At 49.3% G+C, this 21641-nt stretch overlaps 1 protein-coding gene across 5 annotated transcripts in view; it reads left to right on the top strand.

Annotated features, from left to right (window-relative positions):
* LOC124613920 (neurexin-1) overlaps positions 1-21641 on the top strand; it is a 2081056-nt gene that overhangs the window by 1808200 nt on the left and 251215 nt on the right. For all 5 annotated transcript variants that reach the window (XM_047142672.1, XM_047142674.1, XM_047142673.1 and 2 more), the window contains one exon: positions 11210-11583. In XM_047142672.1, the coding sequence (XP_046998628.1) occupies positions 11210-11583 (374 nt within the window). The remainder of the gene's footprint in view (positions 1-11209; positions 11584-21641) is intronic.

Below are 21641 nucleotides of genomic sequence, written 5' to 3'. Positions count from 1 at the left end.
CTACAACCTCCTCTTCACTGCGGAGCTAGTTGGCATATAAACTTGTACTACTGTGGTAGTCGTGAGCTTTTTTTGTCTATCTTGGCTACAATACTGCATTCACTATGCTGTTCGTAGTAGTTTATCCGCGCTCCTATTTTTTTATTCGTTATTACACCTATTCCTGCATTATCCTTATTTGATTTTGTATTTATAACCCTGTACTCACCTGACCAGACGTCTTGTTCTTCCTGCCACCGAACTTTACTATTTTCCACTATATCTAACCTATCCGTTTCCCTTTTCAAATTTTCTAACCTAGCAGCCCGATTAAGCGATATGACATTCCGTGCTACGAGTCGTAGAACGACAGCTTTGTTTCTCCTGATAACGATGTCCTCCTGAGTAGCACTGCCCGAACGGGGGACTATTTTACCTCCGGAATATTTTACCCAAGAGGACGCTGTCATCATTTAACCATACAGTAAAGCTGCATGCCCTTGAGAAAAATTATGGCTGTAGTTTCCCCTTGCTTTCAGCTGTTCGCAGCACCAACACAGCAAGGCCATTTTGGTTAATGTTACAAAGCCAGATCAGTCACTCATCCAGACTGTTGCCCCTGCAACTACTGAAAAGGCTGCTGCCCCTCTTCAGGAACCACACGTTTGTCTGGCCTCTCAACAGATACCCCTCCGTTGTGGTTGTACCTACGGTACGGCTGTCTGTATCGCTGAGGCACGCAAGCCTCCCCACCAGCGACAAGGTGCATGATTTATTCGGGGGATTGTTGTGGTAACCATAGTTAATTGGCTGGATTAAAAGCAGTTAAAAAAGTTTTCATGGAAACAAAGGAGGATACCCAAAGGGGTATGGGTATTAGGCATGATGAAAACCAATTGAAACAAATTGAAGAAAATGGTAGAGGTGATTGACATGGCTAAGGCTTCAGAACGAAGGATTCATCATTTACAGTTTTCAAATGAAAGTTTGATATTTACATGGAACTTGTATGGTTGTGCTTGTTTACTTAAACTGTGTTGTTGTGTCTTGTATTCGTGTTTTACTTACTGATGTCGTGGTGTGGTGGTGTGATTTTATCATTAGTGAGGGGTTCCGTCTTTAGGGCTTGGCCCGAGAGTGTTCTGGACGTGTTTTAGGCTACTGTATGCGCTGGACTGATGAATTTGAACCTAGGCATCGGATTGTGCGTAGTCTGGTCGTCAGTAGGGCATCCATGTCTGGTTGTTTTGTCAGGATGTGTCTTCCATTATTCGCGCCTAATTTCGTGAGTCGTGATGTTTTTCAGTGATTCTGCGTCCACTAAGTCGTAAAGTTCGTTGCTTGGTGTTTTTGGTGGGAGTTACGCGAAATTACTGAGCAGTCATCTTTGTGTCTGACACAGTCATACAGCCACTTCCTCCTATTGGGGCGCTGGCGTATTCTAGAACAGGTCTGATAAAGGTCTGGTATGTGTGAGGTGTTTCAACGGTAGAGCCGTGAAAGCATCGCTCTACATGTCGTACTAGTCCCTGTCGTTCCCTTGTCTTGTCTACAAGGCAGTTCAGATGCGTGTATCAGTTCGTATATTTGTCAACGAACACACCGGGGTAGCCGGCAGTGTTAGCAATCCTCAGCGACGTGTTCCATAGCGGCAGTCTCTTTTATGTGTCGCAAGACTCATTTGCGTTTTTGTCGGGTTGAGCCTGATTCTCCATTTCTGCATCCAGCCCTCCAGTCAGCCGTTCGTCCCACTGTATTACGGTCGTTCATCGAGAGATACACCAGTATGCATGGTGGTCCACGTACAGCGCAACTGTCTCCTCTGTGGTTACTGTAGGAGGGAGGGGGGGGGGTCTACCGTGTACAGAGGGTACACCTGCGGTGACAGCAGGATGTCTGCTTGCAATACTGCAGTGGAAACATGGACTCTGCACACTGTATCTGTTAAGTACGTTTTCATCAGGCGGACCATTTGCGTATCACTCGTTTCACAACACTTCCTGCAAACGCGACTTTATTTTGACGTCACGCGCAATATCGATGACTGCAGGAACTGTTATGGTCTTTCGTTAGCGTTTGATGTGGGCCTCTTTCGCATGGGTAACAGCTCACTCACGTCCTTAGCGGCAGAAATATACCAACTGAAAGTGCCATTGGTGTGCAGGAGCACTTATGAGGTGAAGTATGAATATTATTGCTTATCGATTCACTCGCAGAATTTTAAACTACCTTCTTAGGCTCCTGCCTAATCACACTTTCAGAAATCACCATATGTTCTGTAATAAAGATCTAAATATTTATTTCATCTTTCGTTCTCTAATCAGGCAGAAATGTTAAATAACATCGATAAATCAGAGATACTGGTGTTACATTAAATGCCCAGAATATATAATCCACGGCCTTATCCATTACACTACGCTACTCATGTGACAGCTGCCTGTCACAGTATCTCTCGAAGGCTTAAATCGTTCATGTGTTATTAACTGACATTTAATGGTAAGAGTGACGTGTTCATGATACATTTTCAATGCAGCGTTACCTTGAAACGACGTACTGAAAGCTATAACACAAAAAAAGAGAAATATGGCAAAATAAATATGTCGCCTGCCGAATATTTGCAATATTGCGTGTGACGTAAAAATGACGTTACGATTGCAGGAAGCGTTGTGCGACGAATGTTAGCTGGACTATTTTTGTTGTAGTTCACTGCTGCTGCAACTTAAGGTGGACGCCATTGTGCCACGGCTTATCGACATCTGGCGTGCATTGTCCAGTGACTCCGTGGGTTGTGGGCGGAGGTCTCACTTGGGAAACCAGCCTTTGTCACTGGGAGGAAGTGTTAATGTTGTTACGTAGGTACATATGTCCTTTGTAGGTCTGTTACTATTCTGTCTGTGGTTCATCTACATCTACATACATATTCCGCAATCCACCATAGGGTGCGTGGCGGTGGGTACCTCGTACAACAACTAGCATCTTCTCTCCCTGTTCCACTCCCAAACAGAACGAGGGAAAAATGACTGCCTTTATGCCTCTGTAAGAGCCCTAATCTCTCTTATCTTATCTTTGTGGTCTTTCCGCGGAAATGTAAGTTGGCGGCAGTAAAATTTACTGCAGTCAGCCTCAGATGCTGGTTCTCTAAATTTCCTCAGTAGCGATTCACGAAAAGAGCGCCTCCTTTCCTCTAGAGACTCCCACCCGACTTCCTGAAGCATTTCCGTAACACTCGTGTGATGATCAAACCTACCATTAACAAATCTAGCAGCCCGCCTCTGAATTGCTTATATGTCCTCCCTCAAACCTGATAGGGATCCCAAACGCTTGAGCAGTACTCAAGAATAGGTCGCATTACTGTTTTATAAGCGGTCTCCTTTACAGATGAACCACATCTTCCCAAAATTCTACCAATGAACCGAAGACGACTATCCGCCTTCCCCACAACTGCCATTACATGCTTGTCCCACTTCATATCGCTCTGCATTGTTACGTCCAAATATTTAATCGACGTGACTGTGTCAAGCGCTACACTACTAATGCAGTATCCAAACATTACATGATTCTTTTTCCTATTCATCTGCATTAATTTACATTTATCTATATTTAGTTAGCTGCCATTCTTTATACCAATCACAAATCCTGTCCAAGTCATCTTGTATCCTCCTACAGTCACTCAACGACGACACCTTCCCGTACACCACAGCATCATCAGCAAACAGCCGCACATTGCTATCCACTCTATCCAAAAGATCATTTATGTAGATAGAAAAAACAGCGGATCTACCACACTTCCCTGGGACACTCCAGATGATACCCTCACCTCCGATGAACACTCACCATCGAGGACAACGTACTGGGTTCTATTACTTAAGAAGTTTTCGAGCCACTCACATACTTGGGAACCAGTCTCACATGCTCGTACCTTAGTTAGGAGTCTGCATTGGGGCACCGCGTCAAACGCTTTCCGGAAGTCAAGGAATATGGCATCCGTCTGATACCCTTCATCCATGGTTCGCAAGACATTTTGTGAAAAAAGGGCGAGTTGTGTTTCGCAGGAGCGATGCTTTCTAAAGCCTTACTGATGCATGGACAGCAACATCTCTGTCTCAAGGAAATTCATTATATTCGAACTGAGAATATGTTCGAGAATCCTGCAACAGACTGATGTTAAGGATATTCGTCTGTAATTTTGAGGATCCGTCCTTCTACCCTTCTTGTATACAGGCGTCACCTGCGCTTTTTTCCAGTCGCTCAGGACTTTACGTTGTGCAAGAGATTCGCGATAAATGCAAGCTAAGTAAGGAACACATGCAGTAGAGTACTCTCTGTAAAACCGAACTGGAATCCCACCAGGACCTGGCGATTTGTTTATTTTCAACCCATTCAGCTGCTTCATAACCCCAGGGACGTCTATCACTATGTCCTCCATACGGGAATCTGTATGAGACTCACACGGCGGTATGTTTGTACAAGCCTCCTGCATGAAAGATTTCTCAAATGCTAAATTTAAAATTTCAGCTTTCGTTTTGCTGTCTTCCGTTGCCAGGCCACACTGATCAGTGAGTGACTGGATGGAAGCCTTCGACCCGCTTACCGATTTTACGTAAGACCTGAATTTCCTTGGGTTTTCAGCAAAATATTTTGCTAAGGTATGACGGTGGTTGTGGTTGAATGCTTCGCGCATCGCTCTTTTTACAGCAGCACGAATCTCTACTAACTTTTACCTGTCCTCATTCTCCCGATCTTTCTTGTACCGGCCTGCCGAAGTGGCCGTGCGGTTCTAGGCGCTACAGTCTGGAGCCGAGCAACCGCTCCGGTCGCAGGTTCGAAGCCTGCCTCGGGCATGGATGTGTGTGATGTCCTTAGGTTCGTTAGGTTTAATTAGTTCTAAGTTCTATGCGACTGATGACCTCAGAAGTTAAGTCGCATAGTGCTCAGAGCCATTTCAACCATTTTTTTCTTGTCCCGCGAGTGCAACTGCCTTTGCTTCCTCAGCATTCTCCGAATTGCGCTGTTAAACCACGGTGGGTCTTTTCCTTTTGTAACCCACTTTTTCGGCACATACTTGTCCAATGTGTGATTTACAATGTGTTTAAATATTGCCCATAATTCTTCTACGTCCATCGTACCGGAAGTAAATGAAGTCGATTCATTTACTAAGTGGGATGCTAACAACTGCTTATCTGCTCTTTCTAGTAAGAATACTCTCCTAGCCTTCTTGACTGACTTTTTAACTTTCGTAACCATAGTCGTAATGACAACATCATGATGGCTGATCTCTGTCTCAACACTGACACCGTCGATGAGGTCTGGTCTGTTCATGGCTACCAGATCTAAAATATTTCCATTACGCGTTGGCTGTCGATTTAGTTGCTCAAGACAGTTTTCGGATAATGTGTTCAAAAGTAATTCAAACGACGGCTTGTCTATACCACCTGTAATGAATCCATAGACATCCCAGTCTATACTAGGTAGGTTGTTGTCGCTTCCGACTAATATACCATGATCCGGGTACTTCTGTGATACAGAGTGTAGACTCCCTTTGAATGATTCTTGAACTGTCACAGTGGAACCTGGTGGCCGGTAATAACACCCCACATTTAACTTTATTTCCCCTAGCCCTGTTAAACGTGTCCAGATAACTTTACAATCACACTCTACTTCGACCTCAGTAGACACAATAGTTTTGTCAACTGCAATGAAGACACCACCTCCTATGGTGTCTAATCTGTCTTTCCGATACACGTTCCAACCCTCGCTAAATATTTCAGAACTTCCTATCTCCGGGTTCAGCCACGTCTCAGTCTCGAGAATAAATTGCACGCTACACGCTTTTTGGAGGGTAGTACATTTGGGAACTTTATTCCGAACACTCTGAAAATTTACTGCTAATATCTTGATAGCTGATTTCCCTGCCTGCACGTCGACTGGTGAGTGTTCATCAGGACATCTCACACTACTGCCTAGCCTAAAAAAAACCCATGTGCACGCCACAAGTACTCTGCTAGCCGAGTAGCCGCTTCCTTTGTGTAGTGCACCCCTGACCTGTCTAGGGGCGTCCTACAATTCCCAACCCAATAGCGCAAGTCTATAAATCTGCAGCCAAGAGCGTCACATAGTCGACGAAGCCTCTGGTTGAGACCCTCCAGTCGGCTCCAAACCAAAGGACCCCGATCCACTCTGGAACGATGCTGCAAATAGAAAGCTCTGCTTGCACCCCGTGTGCGAGGCCAGCGGTCAGCGGTTTTCACCAAATCCGCCAGCCGCCTGTACGAACCCAAGCGACAGGCATCATTGGTGCCGACGAAAGCAACTACTTGCAGACGACCCTACCCCGTACGCTCGATAGGCGCAGGCAAGGCCGCCTCCACATCTCGGATGAGGCCCCCTGGCAGACAAACCGAGTGCACGGTGGATTTCCCTAAGGGGCTCCATCACCCGCCTAACGTTGGAGCTCCCAATAACCAGCAAGCCTTTGCCCCCGTGTGCCTGCTCGGGCCCTGGTGAAGGAGCAGCCACATGTCCACTCACAGGCAGAGCGGGCGAGGCCAGCCGGCCAGCCTCCACATTGGCCCTCCGCCTCGAGCGACGCGAACGCGTTGCAGTCTGCCACTCACCCTGAGGTGAGGGCGGCCCCAACGCGCCGGGTACACCAGAAGGTGCCTCGGCGGTTGAGTCAGCGGACGCAGCAAGCGACACCTGGGGTGTCTCAAGCGACGCGCCAGACCCTCCGCCGTCGCTGCACCTCGAAGCAGCAGCCTGAAGGCGGCTGACCGTGACCAACAGCACGGTCAGCTGCTCGCGAACCGCGGCCAGTTCCTCCTGCGCCCGCACACAGCACGCACACACCCTATCCATCCTACTGCTAATATCTAACGACTCCGCGAATTTATACACTACGGCTATCAGTAAGTAATATTACTCCTCTCAAATACGAGAAACCGCAACGATTTTATGTAATTAAATATGCAAGCGCACAAACACTCGGAATGAAATTAAGAATCAAACTACTAAACAAATATGATAGCTGAATATGCGACTCGCTACTGCACTGCTGCTGCACTGATACTTCACCAGCGGCTGCTCAAGGCTCCCCTGACTCGTATAGAAGAGAAATCGGTCTGTAACACGGCGGATCAGTTCGTGGCCTGTCGGGCTCCGGAGTCGTAATGGGGATTGCTCGTCGGGAGGGTCTCAGTGTCAAGGCAGTCGTTAAACAGTAAGGAGAGGATTGGAACAAAGGCATTGTTCGTTTTATGTCATCCTGTTGGGCTAAGAGTTTCGTCATGTCAAGATGGCGTGTATTATGTAGTCATCAGTTATTGGTTCGGTAAGTGAGTGGCCACTTTCCGTCTCCGCTGTAGGTGTTGTGAACATTTGTGGCAGTTGAAGGTCTACTGTTCGCTGAAGTTGTTATCCTCCGGAATTGAGAAAACATCCTGCAAGAGCTCTTTAAAAATGTCTGCCTGTTGCTGCTTGTCCGTTGTAGGCTCGTGGTTCGCTGTTAGTGTAGTGGTGGTGGTGGTGGTCTGTTTTTGTCCTGTCAGTGATTTAAACTGTTTCCACAACTTGCCTCCGTTTGGGTAGTTGAGCCGAGAGCACGTTTTGTCCCGCTGTGTTTGCTGATGGCTCAGATGACACGTTTTACGGGCTTGTTAAGTCTTCCATGTTCGTGTTAATTCACCGTCGATGGTTCGTCTCGTCTCCCTTTCCAGTCGTCTTTTCTGTTGTATCAGGTCAGTGGCTTCGTGGGGGATTATCGGATTTCAGTTTCTATTGTTATCTGTAGTAATGCCACGTTTATCGTTCTTCTGTTGGCCGTTTGTCACTAGCTCTAAGACGTGCAAATCAGTATTGTCGGTTCCTCTGTTACTATGTCTTTGTGCCGGCTCCAGTCGGCGATCGAGTACAGTCGGATGGTCTTTCTGGCGGGTAATGGATCATGAGAGATATAGCATCAGTGGAGAAAAGGATAAGTAGGTGACCACTCGACGCTTGAGTCGGTCACAGTCACTCAGGGCCGAGCTATATAGGACACGATCGGGAGCCGAAGTCCGTCTGTGGCCTATAAATGTTGGTTAGTATATGGGCAAACGGTCTGACGGTTCAGTCGTGAGAAAGTCGAAAATGACCTGACCATTTTGGTTCTCCCGCCAATCTCCAAGTCTGGGTTGTCGAGCGTCCCAGTCTGCTAGGAGTATTAACCTGTCTCTGGACATTAGATACCGCATTTCTTGGACAGGGAGAGGTTTGCCTGGTGGATTGTAAAGGCACGCTACAGTTATCGCACGCGCATTATGGCTCTTTAGTTTTACCGTGACCAATTCAGAGTAATGTTGATGTGGTCTCGTCGAATTACTTGCCACCCAGGTTGACCACGGTGCGAGAGTCCCCACTCTTCTGCTCCTGGTTGTTGATGTAATCGGACTTAGCTAGTTGACAGCTCGTTGGTTTCATCCTGGAGTACTCTGATAGTGACGACGAGGCAACAACAGCCTGGTCCCAGTCTTCACTGGTTAAGGAAGTTGCTATAGAAAGCTGTAGAAGCAATTACTCCCTGGACGTCACATCCAGTCGGCGGCGCACGCCGTGCACTCTCTCCCGTACCAGACAGAGACTCGCTCGGTGTTTGATTTTATTTGCTGCCCTGGAACTGACCTGATGCTTGATCCTGGAGAACCATCGTACTACGTCGCCCTCAGATCATCTCAGGAAGAAACTGAGAATATCCTTTCTTCCAGGAGCGCTACCCCCCGTCGGAGGTTCGAGTCCTCCCTCGGGCATGGGTGTGTGTGTTGTCCATAGCGTAAGTTAGTTTAAGTTGGATTAAGTAGTGTGTAAGCTTAGAGACCGATGACCTCAGCAGTTTGGTCACATAAGACCTTACCACAAATTTGCAATTTCTAGGAGCACTAATCTTGCAAGTTACACGGGTGAGCTTCTGTGAAGTTTTGAAGGTAGGACGCGAGGTAAACCTGTGACGATGGGCGGTGTGTCATGCTTGGGTAGCTCAACTGGAGTTCGAGTCTCGGTCCGACAGACAGCTCTAATCTGCCAGGAAGTTTCGTGTCACTCCGCTGCAGAGTGAAAATTTCGTTCTCAGAGGAGTCAGCATTTTACCTTTCCTTTGGCGAAGCTTATCCAGCTTATTGACATTAGGGTACATCTGCTCCCCGTAGAGTCTCCTCATGTAATTCCTTTGGATTTCCATACGATATGTTCACATACTGAATAACTGGATCTCCTGCCGGTCATTCTCGCATGGTATTTGGACGTCGCGACTCTCAGGGAGCACCTGAAGAAGACGGAGAGTCGCACCGTCGAAATATCGTGCGAGAACGACGCGAACAACCGGCAGAAGACCCGATTTAAAAAAATGGTTCAAATGGCTCTGACCACTATGGGACTTAACTGCTGAGGTCATCAGTCCCCTAGAACGTAGACCTACTTAAACCTAACTATTCTAAGGACATCACACACATCCATACCCGAGGCAGGAATCGAACCTGCCATCATAGCGGTCGCGCGGTTCCGGACTGTAGCGCCACCAAGGCCGGCGGGACCTGATTATTCAGCATGTCAACATATCGCCGGGAAACCCTGAAGTATTATTGCATAATGAAAAGTTTTTCTATTTCCTCTGTCTGAAGCATCTGAGTGCACAGATAAGTAAAAGGCTTTATGAAGCTCGCTTATGACTACATCTCGACTGTATGGGCCAAGAATATTTTCCAAGAGAACCGTTGCCTTAGTTTTTCTACACGAAATTTTACACGCAGTATTACTTTCTGGAAATAAGGACTGTTGCAATTTCATTTGGCGATCCAATGAGTTGTAGGTGAGGCCATGTTTTACACTATGATAAACAGATGCAATTTCATCACGTATCGCAGAATCTTCTCCAGACGTAGTTTCTGACAAAGAAACGTGTAACTGTTTTATTTTTACGATAATGATATTGGCTCTGAATGTATTGTTGTGCCGACCGCAGTGGCCTAGCGGTTCTAGGCGCTTCAGTCCGGAACCGCGCGACTGCTACGGTCGCAGGTTCGAATCCTGCCTCGGGCATGGATGTGTGTGATGTCCTTAGGTTGGTTAGGTTTTAGTAGTTCTAAGTTCTAGGGGACTGATGACCGCAGATGTTAAGTCCCATAGTGCTCAGAGCCTTCGAACCATTTTTTTTTTTTTTTGTATTGTTGTGTGTTCTGATGATCCAATACAGTTTCTCTTCCTTCAATTTTTTTCCAAAAGGTGGCGAGGAAAATCACACACTTTGCTATGACGTGGTATCCTTTCATGAACCGTGTGAAAAAATCTTTTTTTTCTAGCCAGTCTTCGTTGATCATTTAACTTTCTTCTTCGGGCAGACGAACTTCAATCACTGTCTTCATTATTAGAGGAAGGGCGAAGCCTCGGGCACGGATGTGTGTGATGTCCTTAGGTTAGTTAGGTTTAAGTAGTTCTAAGTTCCAGGGGACTGATGACCTCATATGTCAAGTCCCATAGCGCTCAGAGACATTTCAACCATTTTGAAGGGCGAAAATTATTTTCTCAACACCGATCCTTTGTGAAACGCTGGCAACATAACTATCGAATAACGCCTAACAACAAACGAATGTGTATTTTGAATAATGTGTTGTGACTGGAAGAGGAAATTCACACATCATTCTTTCTCGTCTTTCGAATGATTCGAAAATTCGGCACATGGCGGGACGAAAGTATTTTCCTGGATCTCGGACAGTAAATTCCGGGACAATTGCTTGAAATGTATTCATCAGACACAACGCCTGAGGTTCAGGCAGGATTTCCCCAGTACATACAAAGCTGGAGTGCTATTGCAGTGTCGGAGAGCCTCGGCGGTAGTGACGATACGAGAAGGGGAAATTAGCTGAAGGTCGGAATTGAAGTTTGTGTCAGAAAGGGCACTGGACTCGGGTTAGTGCGGGCAGCTGCGGTAGCCGCAACACTGCAGTCGTGTAACGGCTTGCACATCTGCCCGTAAGCAGGAGACTAGGCCACAAGTCCCGGTTGTGGCTAAAATTTTAATTCATTTCTTGAGCTCCTGTCATTATCGAAGATATAGTTAAGAATCATTTGCTCGAGGAAAATTTAGTTCCGTCAGATCAATATTCAAAAGTGCATAAATATTAAAGGTGAGAATTTTGAGAAAAACTGTATGTTTTTTTTTCGTCGTTTTTGTAATAACTCGCATGGGACACTCCGGTGTTGGCAGCGGAGGCGGCGCCGGGGCGCGGAGCGGTGCTAGAGGTGCGCGCCGTGCATGTGGGGGCGGTGGCGGCGGCCAGCCCCCTGGCGGCGGCCGAGGAGGCGGCGGCCGGGGGCGGCGGCGGGGGCGGCGGCCCGGCGGGCTTCGTGGGCGCCATGCAGCAGCTGTCGGTGAACGGCCGGCCCTACTTCGAGGTGGCGCGGGCGGCGGGCGGCGCCGTCGCCGCCCCCGGCTCGCACAGCCCCCGCATACGCGTGACCGCCGCCTTCGGCAAGCGCGACCCGCAGCTCGTGCACAACCCCGTCACCTTCCGCTCCAAGCACACCTTCGTCGGCCTGCCCGTGCTCAAGGCCTACTCCGCCACCAACATCTACTTCCAGGTAAGTGGCGCACCCACCTTTTTTTTTTCTTTGTTGTTATTTTAAGCACCTTATAAAAAGGTGGGCTGTCAGCAGCATAGTACGCTGCTTTTCAGCCGCTAGTGGTACAATGAAGGTGACAGAAAGATGGTACAGATAAGACAATAAAAATGGCGGGCAAAAACTGTAGACACGAAAAACAATAAACATGAAGCCGTTCACGCTGGACGAGAAAAATCACTAAAACCCGATGACACGGCGCAAAAAACACGGACGACTGCGACGGCACAGATGAACAGTGGTGGCGTGATGGCGAAAGAACACTAAACACAAACACGAAGGCACACACACGAGACACTGATGGCGATGATTTCCGGCGCGCGAATGTCCACTGAGCGTGTACGAGTCCGGGGACCTGCCAAAAGAGGAGGAGGGGGGATGGGTGGGTGGGAGAGGGAGAGGGGAAAGCAGAGACCCCACGGGCCGGGGAGATAGGGGGGAAGGGAGGAAGGGGGAGGGGAAGCCCGGGGGAAGAGGGGTGGAGGAAGGGGGGGTGGGGTGAAAAGGAGAGAGAAGGGAGGGAGGGAGCCCAGAGGAAAAGTCACAGGAAATGGGAGGGGAGGATCAAAGTTGATAGGACGGGTAGATGGAGGGGAGGAGGAAATCATCAGGGAGGGGGAGCTGGCGGAAGCCACCTTGGGAGAGGGTAAGGAGGTGGAGAGATGGAGACCCAGTGGGACGTGGGAGTACAGGCGCGGCAGTGGGTGGGGTTGGGAGAGGATGGGTGAGACAAGTGGGTGAGGAGGATCGAGTTTACGGGAGGTGTACACTATCCGTATCCTTTCAAGGAAAAGGAGGAGGTGGGGGAATGGAATGAGGTCATACAGGATCCACGTGGGGGAGGGGAGACGGATGGGGTAGGCGAGGCAAAGAGCATGGCGTTCAAGGATCTGAAGGGATATATAAAAGGTAGGGGGGCGGAGATCCAGGCCGGATGGGCGTAGCAAAGGATAGGGCGGGTGAGGGATTTATAGGTGTGGAGTATGGTGTAGGGGTCCAGACCCACGTTCGGCCGGAAAGGAGCTTGAGGAGACAGAGTCGGGAGCGTACCTTGGCTTGGATTGTCCGGAGATGGGGGTCCAGGAGAGGCGACGGTTGAGGGTGCTGCCACGGTACTGAAGGGTGGGGGTGAGGGCGATAGGACGACCATAGATGGACAGTTAGATAGAAATCGAGGAGGCGGAAGGAAGGGGTGGTTTTGCCTACAATGATCACCTGGGTTTTGGAGGGATTGACCTTGAGCAACCACTGGTTGCACCAAGCGGTGAACCGGTCAAGACGGGATTGGAGAAGGTGTTGGGAGCGCTGCAGGGTGGGGGCAAGGGAAAGGAAGGCGGTATCATCGGCAAACTGGAGAAAGTGGACGGGGGGGTGACGGCGACGGCATGTCCGCCGTGTACAAAAGGTACAGAAGGGGGGAGTGGACGGAGCCTTGGGGTACACCGGCAGAAGGAGAAAAGGTGTAGGAATCCGTGTTATCGATGGTGACGTAGGAAGGACGGTGGGAGATAAAGGAGCCGATCAGACGGATGTAGTTAATGGGAAGGGCGAAGGTATGGAGCTTGAAGAGGAGACCGGAATGCCATACGCGGTCATAGGCACGTTAGAGGTCCAGGGAGAGGAAGATTGCGGAGTAATGGGAATTAAGCTGCTCGGAAAGGAGATGAGTGAGGTGTAGGAGAAGGTCATCAGAAGAGAAGGACAGCCGAAAGCCACACTGGGTAACAGGAAGGAGGTGGTGCTATCGGAGATGCTGGTGGATGCGTCGGGTGAGGATGGATTCCAGGACCTTGCTGAAGACCGAGGTAAGGCTGATGGGACAGTAGGAGGAGACCACGGACGGCAGTTTACCAGGTTTAAGGAACATCAGGATACGGGAGGTTTTCCACAGGTCAGGGTAGTAGCCGGTGGACAGGACTACATTGTAGAGCCTGGCCAGGGTGGAGAGGAAAGAGACAGGAGCTTCACGAAGGTGACGGTAGGTGACACGATCATGACCAGGAGCGGTGTTGAGTTTCGTGCAGAGTGTAGTAATGAGATCCTGTGTAGTGATAGGGGCATTGAGTTCCGTGTGTGCAATGTTGTCCAAGTACTGGAAGCCAGGTGCGAGGGGAGGGACAGAGGTGTCAGTTCGATCACGGACATCCGGGAAGAGGGAGTAATCGAACTGGGGATCGTCGGGGATGGAAAATACATCGGAGAGGTAGGAGGCAAAGTGATTGGCCTTACTAAGGGTGTCAGGGAAGGGGTGATCATCATGGAGAAGAGGATAGTAGGGAGAGGTTTTAGTTCCGGTAAGGCGCTGGAAGGCTGACCAGAACTTGGACAAGTTTATAGGTAGAGTAGCATTTAAACGGGTGCATGTCTGTCGCCAGTCCTGGTGTTTCTTAGCCGCAAGCAAGTTTCTAATGTGTGGCTGGAATTGCCGGTGGCGTCATAGTGTGTCCGGGTCACACGTGTGGAGGAAGGCACGGCAGAGACGGCGGGATTCACAGAGGAGGAGGACGGCCTGTGGGGGTAAGGTAGGATGGTGGGGTTGGATGGCGACAGTAGGGACATGGGCCTCCATGGCCTCAGACAAGGTCTGATGGAGAATGGAGGCGGCATGAGTAACATCGTCAGGGTGGTGGTAGGTGAAGGGGTGGCTATCGACCTGGGTGGAGAGGGTATCCCGGTAGGCATTCCAGTTGGTATGGGAATAGTCATGGATGTATTTTGGGGGAGGGTCATTACGAGGGTCGGGGCGGGGGCGACGACCATCTGAAACGGTGACGAGGACAGGGAGAGGCTCCAGGACATCCACCGTTATGTGGCCAAGGAGGTTAGGGGAGGAAAGGATAACATCGGGAGTGGAGTTGGATTCGGGACGGGTGTGCTGGGGAATGGGGATGAGGTCGCCTTGAAGGGAGGAGAGGAATGTAGGAGGAGAAGGTACAGTCAATGTGGGAGAGGAAGTCGAAGGGAATAGGGGCATAGGGCGGACATAGATGGTGGCGCAGGTTGCGGTAAGGCCGGGGAAGAAGAGACTAAGGATCAGGTCTTCGGTGGGGTCGGGAAGGAGGGGTTGGAGCCGAATTGGGATGTGGCAGTGGTGACCAATGGCAACTCTGCCACTTGCAATCAGGAGGGGATTATCGGAGTGGTGAAGGAGGTTGGGCGAAGTGTGGAGGTTGTGGTGGGGTTGGAGGAAGGTTTCATTGAGGAGGAAGGCATCCACACAGTGGGTGGCAAGGGTGTGCAGGAAGAGGTGCTTGCTGGTGGGAAGGTAGCGGATGATGTTGAAAAGGATACGGTGCTGTTGCACCATGACAGGGATTTAGACGAGGGTGTCAAGACGGGAGAAGGTGAAATGGGCCTGGTTGTTGGAGTAGGTGGTATACATTTTTAGGTGGAAAACAGAACGGGCAGCGAGGGATATCTGTTGGAGGGTGTGGGGGCGCTGGAAAGGGTGAACATTTTGGTGAGGAATCTGATGATGTCCTCAGCTGTAGGGGGTGGGCGAAGGGAACTGCCAGGAGGGGTGGAGGTGTCCAGAGGGCAGACAGGAACGGTGAATTCAGGAGTGGTAGGAGGGAGTCAGGCCTTACATTTCTCTGAGTAAGTAGGATGAGGGAGGTTACAGGTATTACAGGTATTACAGGAGGGGTGGGGGGGGGGGGGAAAGGAGATTTTGGCACTTGGCACTGCCGTAAGAAGTGGGCTTGCTTACAGTGCGGGCAGGTGGGGGCCTCATGGCACTCAGATGTCGGGTGTGCATTATACCGCAAGCACCCCTCGTAGCAGAGGGACTGAGGAGTTGAATGGGAGGGTCAACTTGGTAGCGTTGGTGAAAGAGAATGGCACCCTCCTTCAGGAGACGGTCTATGGAGGGGGCGTGTTCAGAAAAGGCCCGCATAAGGTGGGTGGGGCCGGCTGAGTTGTGGATGAGGTGAAAGGCATGCACCTTCGGATAGGGATGCGCCTCGAGCTCTGCCAACATCTCCACCTCCGTGATCGTCGGACTAAGCCAAGTGATCATGGCGGTGAGGATCGGCAGGCGACGTGGGGGTTGGGGTTGGTGGGAGGGAGGCGGGGAAGGAGCAGGGGTGAGGGAGGCATTAGGGCCGAAGCGGGTGACAGGGATGAGGGAAAGGAGATCTGTGTGAAGGGTAGGGCTGGTGGAGGAGATGAGGACCGAATCACAGCGAGGAGTGAGGAGGGAGATGGGGGCACTGGGAAAATGCTGGCAAAGGAAGAGGGTGATGTTCCGGGCCTCAAGAAGGGAGGGATCAGGACGGGAAAGGAGGTAGCGGTAGGAGGAGGGGGTGAAGGAGGAGGAGGGGGCGGGGGGAGGGACAGGTGGGGAGACATCCATGGCATCATGGGCTGGGGAAGGGGGATGAGGCGGAGCCTTTTATGGGAGTAGAGGAGGCAGGGGTGCCACTGGGGCGCTTGACGGCGGCGGAGGAGGTGTGGGGGCCGGGAGCAACTGGAAGGTGGCGTGGAGTGGCAGGTCCCAGTGTTGGAGTCGGCGCCGGAGATGGTGAGGGCGAAGACGATGGCGATGGCGATAATGAAGACGATGAAGAGGGCGAAGGGGAAAGTTGAGCGTGGGCCGTGGCCCTCCATGCCACCACCCTAGCGGGGGCTGCAGAAACGGAAGGAGCAGAGGGAGGGAGTGGAGGGAAGGGATCAGAGGAGGTGCGGCAGGGAGGAGCCGGGGATGGGGCGACAAAAAGAGAGGGAGATGGGAGAGTGAAGAGTGGGGGGATGGACTGAGGGGGAAGTGATTGGGCACACCACGTGATAGTGGTGGCTGCGGCAGAGGGAGATGTGTAGATGATGGCAGTGGTGATGGCTGTAGTAGTGGTGGTGGGGGTTGACATGGTGATAAGGGGAAAAACACACTGGACGGGACAAAGAAGCAAACGAGGGATGGGCAAGGCGACGAGAAACACAGAGTAAAAGGGACGGAGAACGATGAAGGAGACTGGGGCTGAAGCCACACTCTGCTGCTGCTGGCGGGGGGGGGGGGGGGAGGGGTGGAGGCGACGCGACTGGCTGGCCGGTGGGGACGCTGCTGCTGCTGGTGGCTAGCTAGCTGGCTGGGACCGCTGCTGGCTGGGACCGCTGCTGGCTGCTGGCTGGAAATGCAGCTGGCTGCTGGCTGGGACCGCTGCTTGCTGCTGGCTGCTGGACCGCTGAAGGGTGGCTGGCACCTGCAATAGACCTATCGCTTCGATTACAGCCGGAAAGGCACAATCGAAGGGCGGTATCCTTTCGGATTACCGCCGGAGATGTGACGCACCCACCAGTCCGCACCGCTTTATATACGGTCCAGTCACATTAACGTGACCACCGACCGCGTTCGACTTCGACGTGAAGTAACCGTTCACAAACGGCAGATGGCAGCACTGGTAGTCGATGGCACGTATAGCGTCTCGGGGAACGCGGACGATGTCCAAATGTGGAAAAGGTGCGATATCTCTGCGTCCCTAAGGGCCGAGGGTGGAAGCATTTCCGAGACGGTGGTAGCTGTGGTGCATCGTGGGCCGTAGATGACAGAGATGAACGATGGCTGCGGAGATGCTTACGCACGAATAGACGTGCAACTGTTTGTGGCACGGATCCTTAAACGAGAAACCTAGCGCAGCTGGCCGTAGCGAGCCTCCACCTTCCGGAACCTCAGTGACCTCCTTCGTGCACATCTCGGGCTGCAAAAGGTGGTTACTCGAGCATCTTACAGGTGGTCACAGTAAAGTGTCTGGATAATGTATTTATTAGGTTCACGGTATTTAGAAAGTGCTGTTGCTCTGCAACTGCGTATTGAATAAACTCAATTCAGTTGATAATGTGTTCTTCATTTCTGTCCACGATCGGTCTGAGCATTTATCACGCACCAGTTTCCTACTTGACATGTAAACTGTGCCGTGGCGAAGTGACGTCAGACCTTCCTATTTATCTTGCAAGGCCTTCTCCTACATCTTGCCAGGCATTCAACAGATCCTACATCACATTCATTACCACTAACATGTTATAAGAAACGTTGTATCTAATACACAAATTATTTACAGAAGATTGGAAAGGTTGCTGAAACACGAACTCTTAGATTATTTTGGCATCCGGAGCAATGTAGGAACACACGAGGCAATACTAAACCTACGACTAACAGCGAAAGACTGATTGAGAATGGCTAGGTTTACACTTTCTGTAAGAGATATTCGAGAACGGAATCAGGCAGAGTGGTTGCCTCTCCCTCATTTCATTTAATCTGTGCGCTGAGCAAGAAGGAATGAAAAATTTGGGTAATGAATAAAAATCACGCTGGAGGAATTGGCGACTTTCTGAATACGTGTCCCACCATCCCAGATGGTTCTTCGTATTGCCTTGTAGTAGGCAGCAATTGGCCAGTCGGAGCGCCCTGTGGCGTAAACCGTGAGTGGCGTTTATCTTTAATTAAAATACCGGCAGCAAAAATAAAAACTTTGCGGTTTCCCGATGATATTGTTATTCTGTCAGAGACGGCAAAGGACTTGGAAGATAGGCTGAATGGCACACAGTCTTCAAAGCAAGTAATAACATGAACGCCTATAAAACTAAACCAGGGGTAATGGGGTGTAGTACGCTATTTCGCGACTGAGTGACTGACTCACTGACTCATCATCTCCCCAGCCCAAAACCGCTGTGGACAGAAACTTGAAATTTGGAGACGGTGTTGATCTGGTACTGCAGGCGTCGTTGAAGAACGAATTTTTCGAAATTCGACTCCTAAGGGGACGAAATGATTTTTAACAATACCTCGCTTTTAAGGTAATTTTGAAGCCAGGCCTGCGAAACTTGGCATTTGGTTTCTCGTTCAGGAATAAAGAACACATGTTTCAGAATTTTTAGAAATTTAACCTCTTTTGGGGGTGAAACAGTAGGTGAAATTTTTTTGAAAATAAATCGTTATTAAAGAATTGCTAAAGTATTTTTTAAAGCAACAACTATGAAAATTGATATTTGACTTCTCGGTTAAAATTTAAAAAATACGTCCTTCGGTGTTTTTGGAAATTCATCCTTTATGGGGGTGAAATAGGGGATGAAATTCTTTGTGGAAATATTTCATTATGCAAACATTTTTGAATCTACATCTATGGAAATTTCTGTTTGACTTCATTGCTAGAAATAAAAAAAAAAAAAATACGCATGTGACTGCTTTGGAAATTCAACCCTAATGTTGGGAAATAGTGGATGAAATGTTTTATAAAAATATTCATTGAGAAACCATTTTTAAAGCTAAATCTATAAGAATTGGTATCTGACTTTTTGGTTATAAATTAAAGAAATACGTGTTTCATTGGTCTTGGAAATTCAACCCCTTAGGCATTAAAATGGGGCTAGATTGATTCACTTATCATCGCCCAGCCGAAACCACTAAGGACAGAAATTTGAAATTTGGAGAGGCTACGGGTCTTATACTGTGAGTATTGTTTAAGGAGAGATTGTTCGGTGTTCCACTCCCACATGGAGCGAATGGTGGATGAAAAGCTTTTTGAAAATGTGTTATTATGAAGGGGATTTTGATCACAGAACTATGAAAATTGGTATTTTGTTTCCGGACAGTAATACGTGGTTCAGTATTTCTAAAAATTCATCCATTAAGGGGGCAAAATAGCTTCTGTCAGAAAATAAATAGGCCGTGCGTCACTTTGTTTTTTAATTCAGCCCCTTAGGTGGTGAAAATTATCAACAAACTATTTCGTTACATTAAAAAGTTGGTATTCTACTTTTCGGTTAGATATAAAGAAGTATGTGCTATGGGATGTAATTCCTATGGAAATATCATCATAGGAACACAGAAGGCATGATTAACAAAAACCTTGGGCTCCAGCTACCAGAATCGGTTTTTTGGTGAGATAGACCTACGGAGAAGATCATGCTTCTGTGGCTTTATTAGCCTGAAAAGTCTAGAAGTGTTGCAATTTGTCAACAACATAAAAATTTGATCACAGAAAAACAAGAAAAATCTGTGCAGACCGAAGAGACTACACGGGCGAAGCAGCGGGCGCCAGGCCAGTAGTGTGTGACGTGTATCTGCAACTCTGGTTCAAGATTAAAAACAGGTCGTGTCACGCACATTACCCCAAACCAACCAACAATCACAAAAAAATCGTCCGCACACACATGTTTAACCAAATATTGAACGAGATTTATCGACCTGTCCGGCAGTCGAGGGTATGGCTCTCGGTGTAACATTTCATAAGATTCTTGTAAATTCCTGTGTTGGACTGACAGGTCATTCAATCGGGTGCTACACTGTATGTCTATCAGCTCAAGTCGGAGGTAATGAGAAGGTACGTTAGCGGCCAGAAGCGAGAAGGGTCCCACAAATAAACCGAAATAATTTTTCAACGTGCAAAGTCTCAAAATCTCTCTCACAAGTCATGACGAAATTTCCCAACTACTGAAACGACAGTAGTCATACCTGGTCGGGAAATAAGTGCCTTGGGTTGTGAGAAATGTTCTACATCAAGAACTTGAAGCTGATTTTTCCGAAGGATTAAGTATTTTACAGCATCAGTCTTCTCCGCCACATCTGTCAGTAATTCATTCCCTCCTTGCAATGAAAGGCTTGATGAAATCAAATAATTGGCGATGAACAACCACAAAACATTTAGTCACAGCTCTATTTTCCCTGGAGTCAGCTTTTTCCCAGTTCACATCGTCTGTATGTCTGGTGTTGTAACGAAGTTCCAGTGAACGTTCTTAGAACTCTTAACACTGCGGTAGTCTAAGAAGCTCACTGTATGGCGTTCAAAAAGCAATTCCCATTCAGCGCTGAATGGTGTGGCTTCTCCATTGTTTGAACCAGTGCGTGGAAGCAATGGTGTTCGTAATTCAGAAAGTAAACTGATGTTGGCAAACCGTGACAAGCCGAACGGCTCGCTGAGTCGGCGGCCGGGCGCGGCCTTGCTCTCCCCGTTCCTTCTCGTCGTGGCGCTCGCAGGGCTAGGCAACAGTTCCGAATAGTGCCAACTCACTTTTCTTAAAACATACACAATTCAGCCAATACCTTACTTCAGATTTGTGCCAAAATTACTTCTCAAAGTGATGTTAACATTTCCATCGTTACACAAAGAATTATGGTAACAGTGCTCAAACATGGTTTTGAACATAGGCCGTTAACATGCATACGAGGTTTCAAAGATGTTCCCCGCCCCTCCTACGTTACCATCCATAACGGCGATTCCCGCCCCTTCTGCCCCTCCGCGGGTGTGTCCTCTCCCCTCTCCTCTACCTCCTGTACACTGCAATATGCCCCCCACCCCTCCTGTACACCTCTTGCAGTATGCCGATGACACCGCCTCCTTGCCCTCGCTCCTACCCTTCGACGGTCACACTGTCTTCTCCAAAATCAGATTGACATTTTTGCCACTTGGTGTAGCCAGTGCCGCGGTGGTCTAGCGGTTCTGGCGCTGCAGTCCGGAACCGCGGGACTGCAACGGTCGCAGGTTCGAATCCTGCCTCGGGCATGGGTGTGTGTGATGTCCTTAGGTTAGTTAGGTTTAAGTAGTTCTAAGTTCTAGGGGACTTATGACCTAAGATGTTGAGTCCCATAGTGCTCAGAGCCATTTGAACCATTTTGTAGCCAGTGGATCCTGAAAATCAATCCTTCCAAGACCCAGGCAATCATCGTAGGTCATACTACTCGCTCCTTCCGGTTTCTCTATGTTTCCTTTACCATCTGCGCCCCTCCCCCATCCTCACCTACCTCGAATTCACCATTGACCGTCACCTCACTGGAATCCTTCATCTCTGCTCTATCCGATCCAAAGCCCACAACTGCCTCCGACTCCTCTCTGGCTGGACGTGGGGCTTGAAGCCCTCTACCAACCTACACACCTATGAATCAATTCGTCCAATCCTCTGTTATGCCAGTCCCACCTGGATATCCATCCCCCCTCCCCCCGCCCCCCCCCCAATTTCTATAAGTCCCTCCAGATCCTCGAGCACCATGCACTCTGCCTCGCCTTCCGTATACGCCTCCCGACACCCGT

This window comes from Schistocerca americana, chromosome 4 (genome assembly GCF_021461395.2).
Source record: "Schistocerca americana isolate TAMUIC-IGC-003095 chromosome 4, iqSchAmer2.1, whole genome shotgun sequence".
Classification (NCBI taxonomy): domain Eukaryota; kingdom Metazoa; phylum Arthropoda; class Insecta; order Orthoptera; family Acrididae; genus Schistocerca; species Schistocerca americana.
This window is presented reverse-complemented; position numbering and strand designations above follow the sequence as displayed.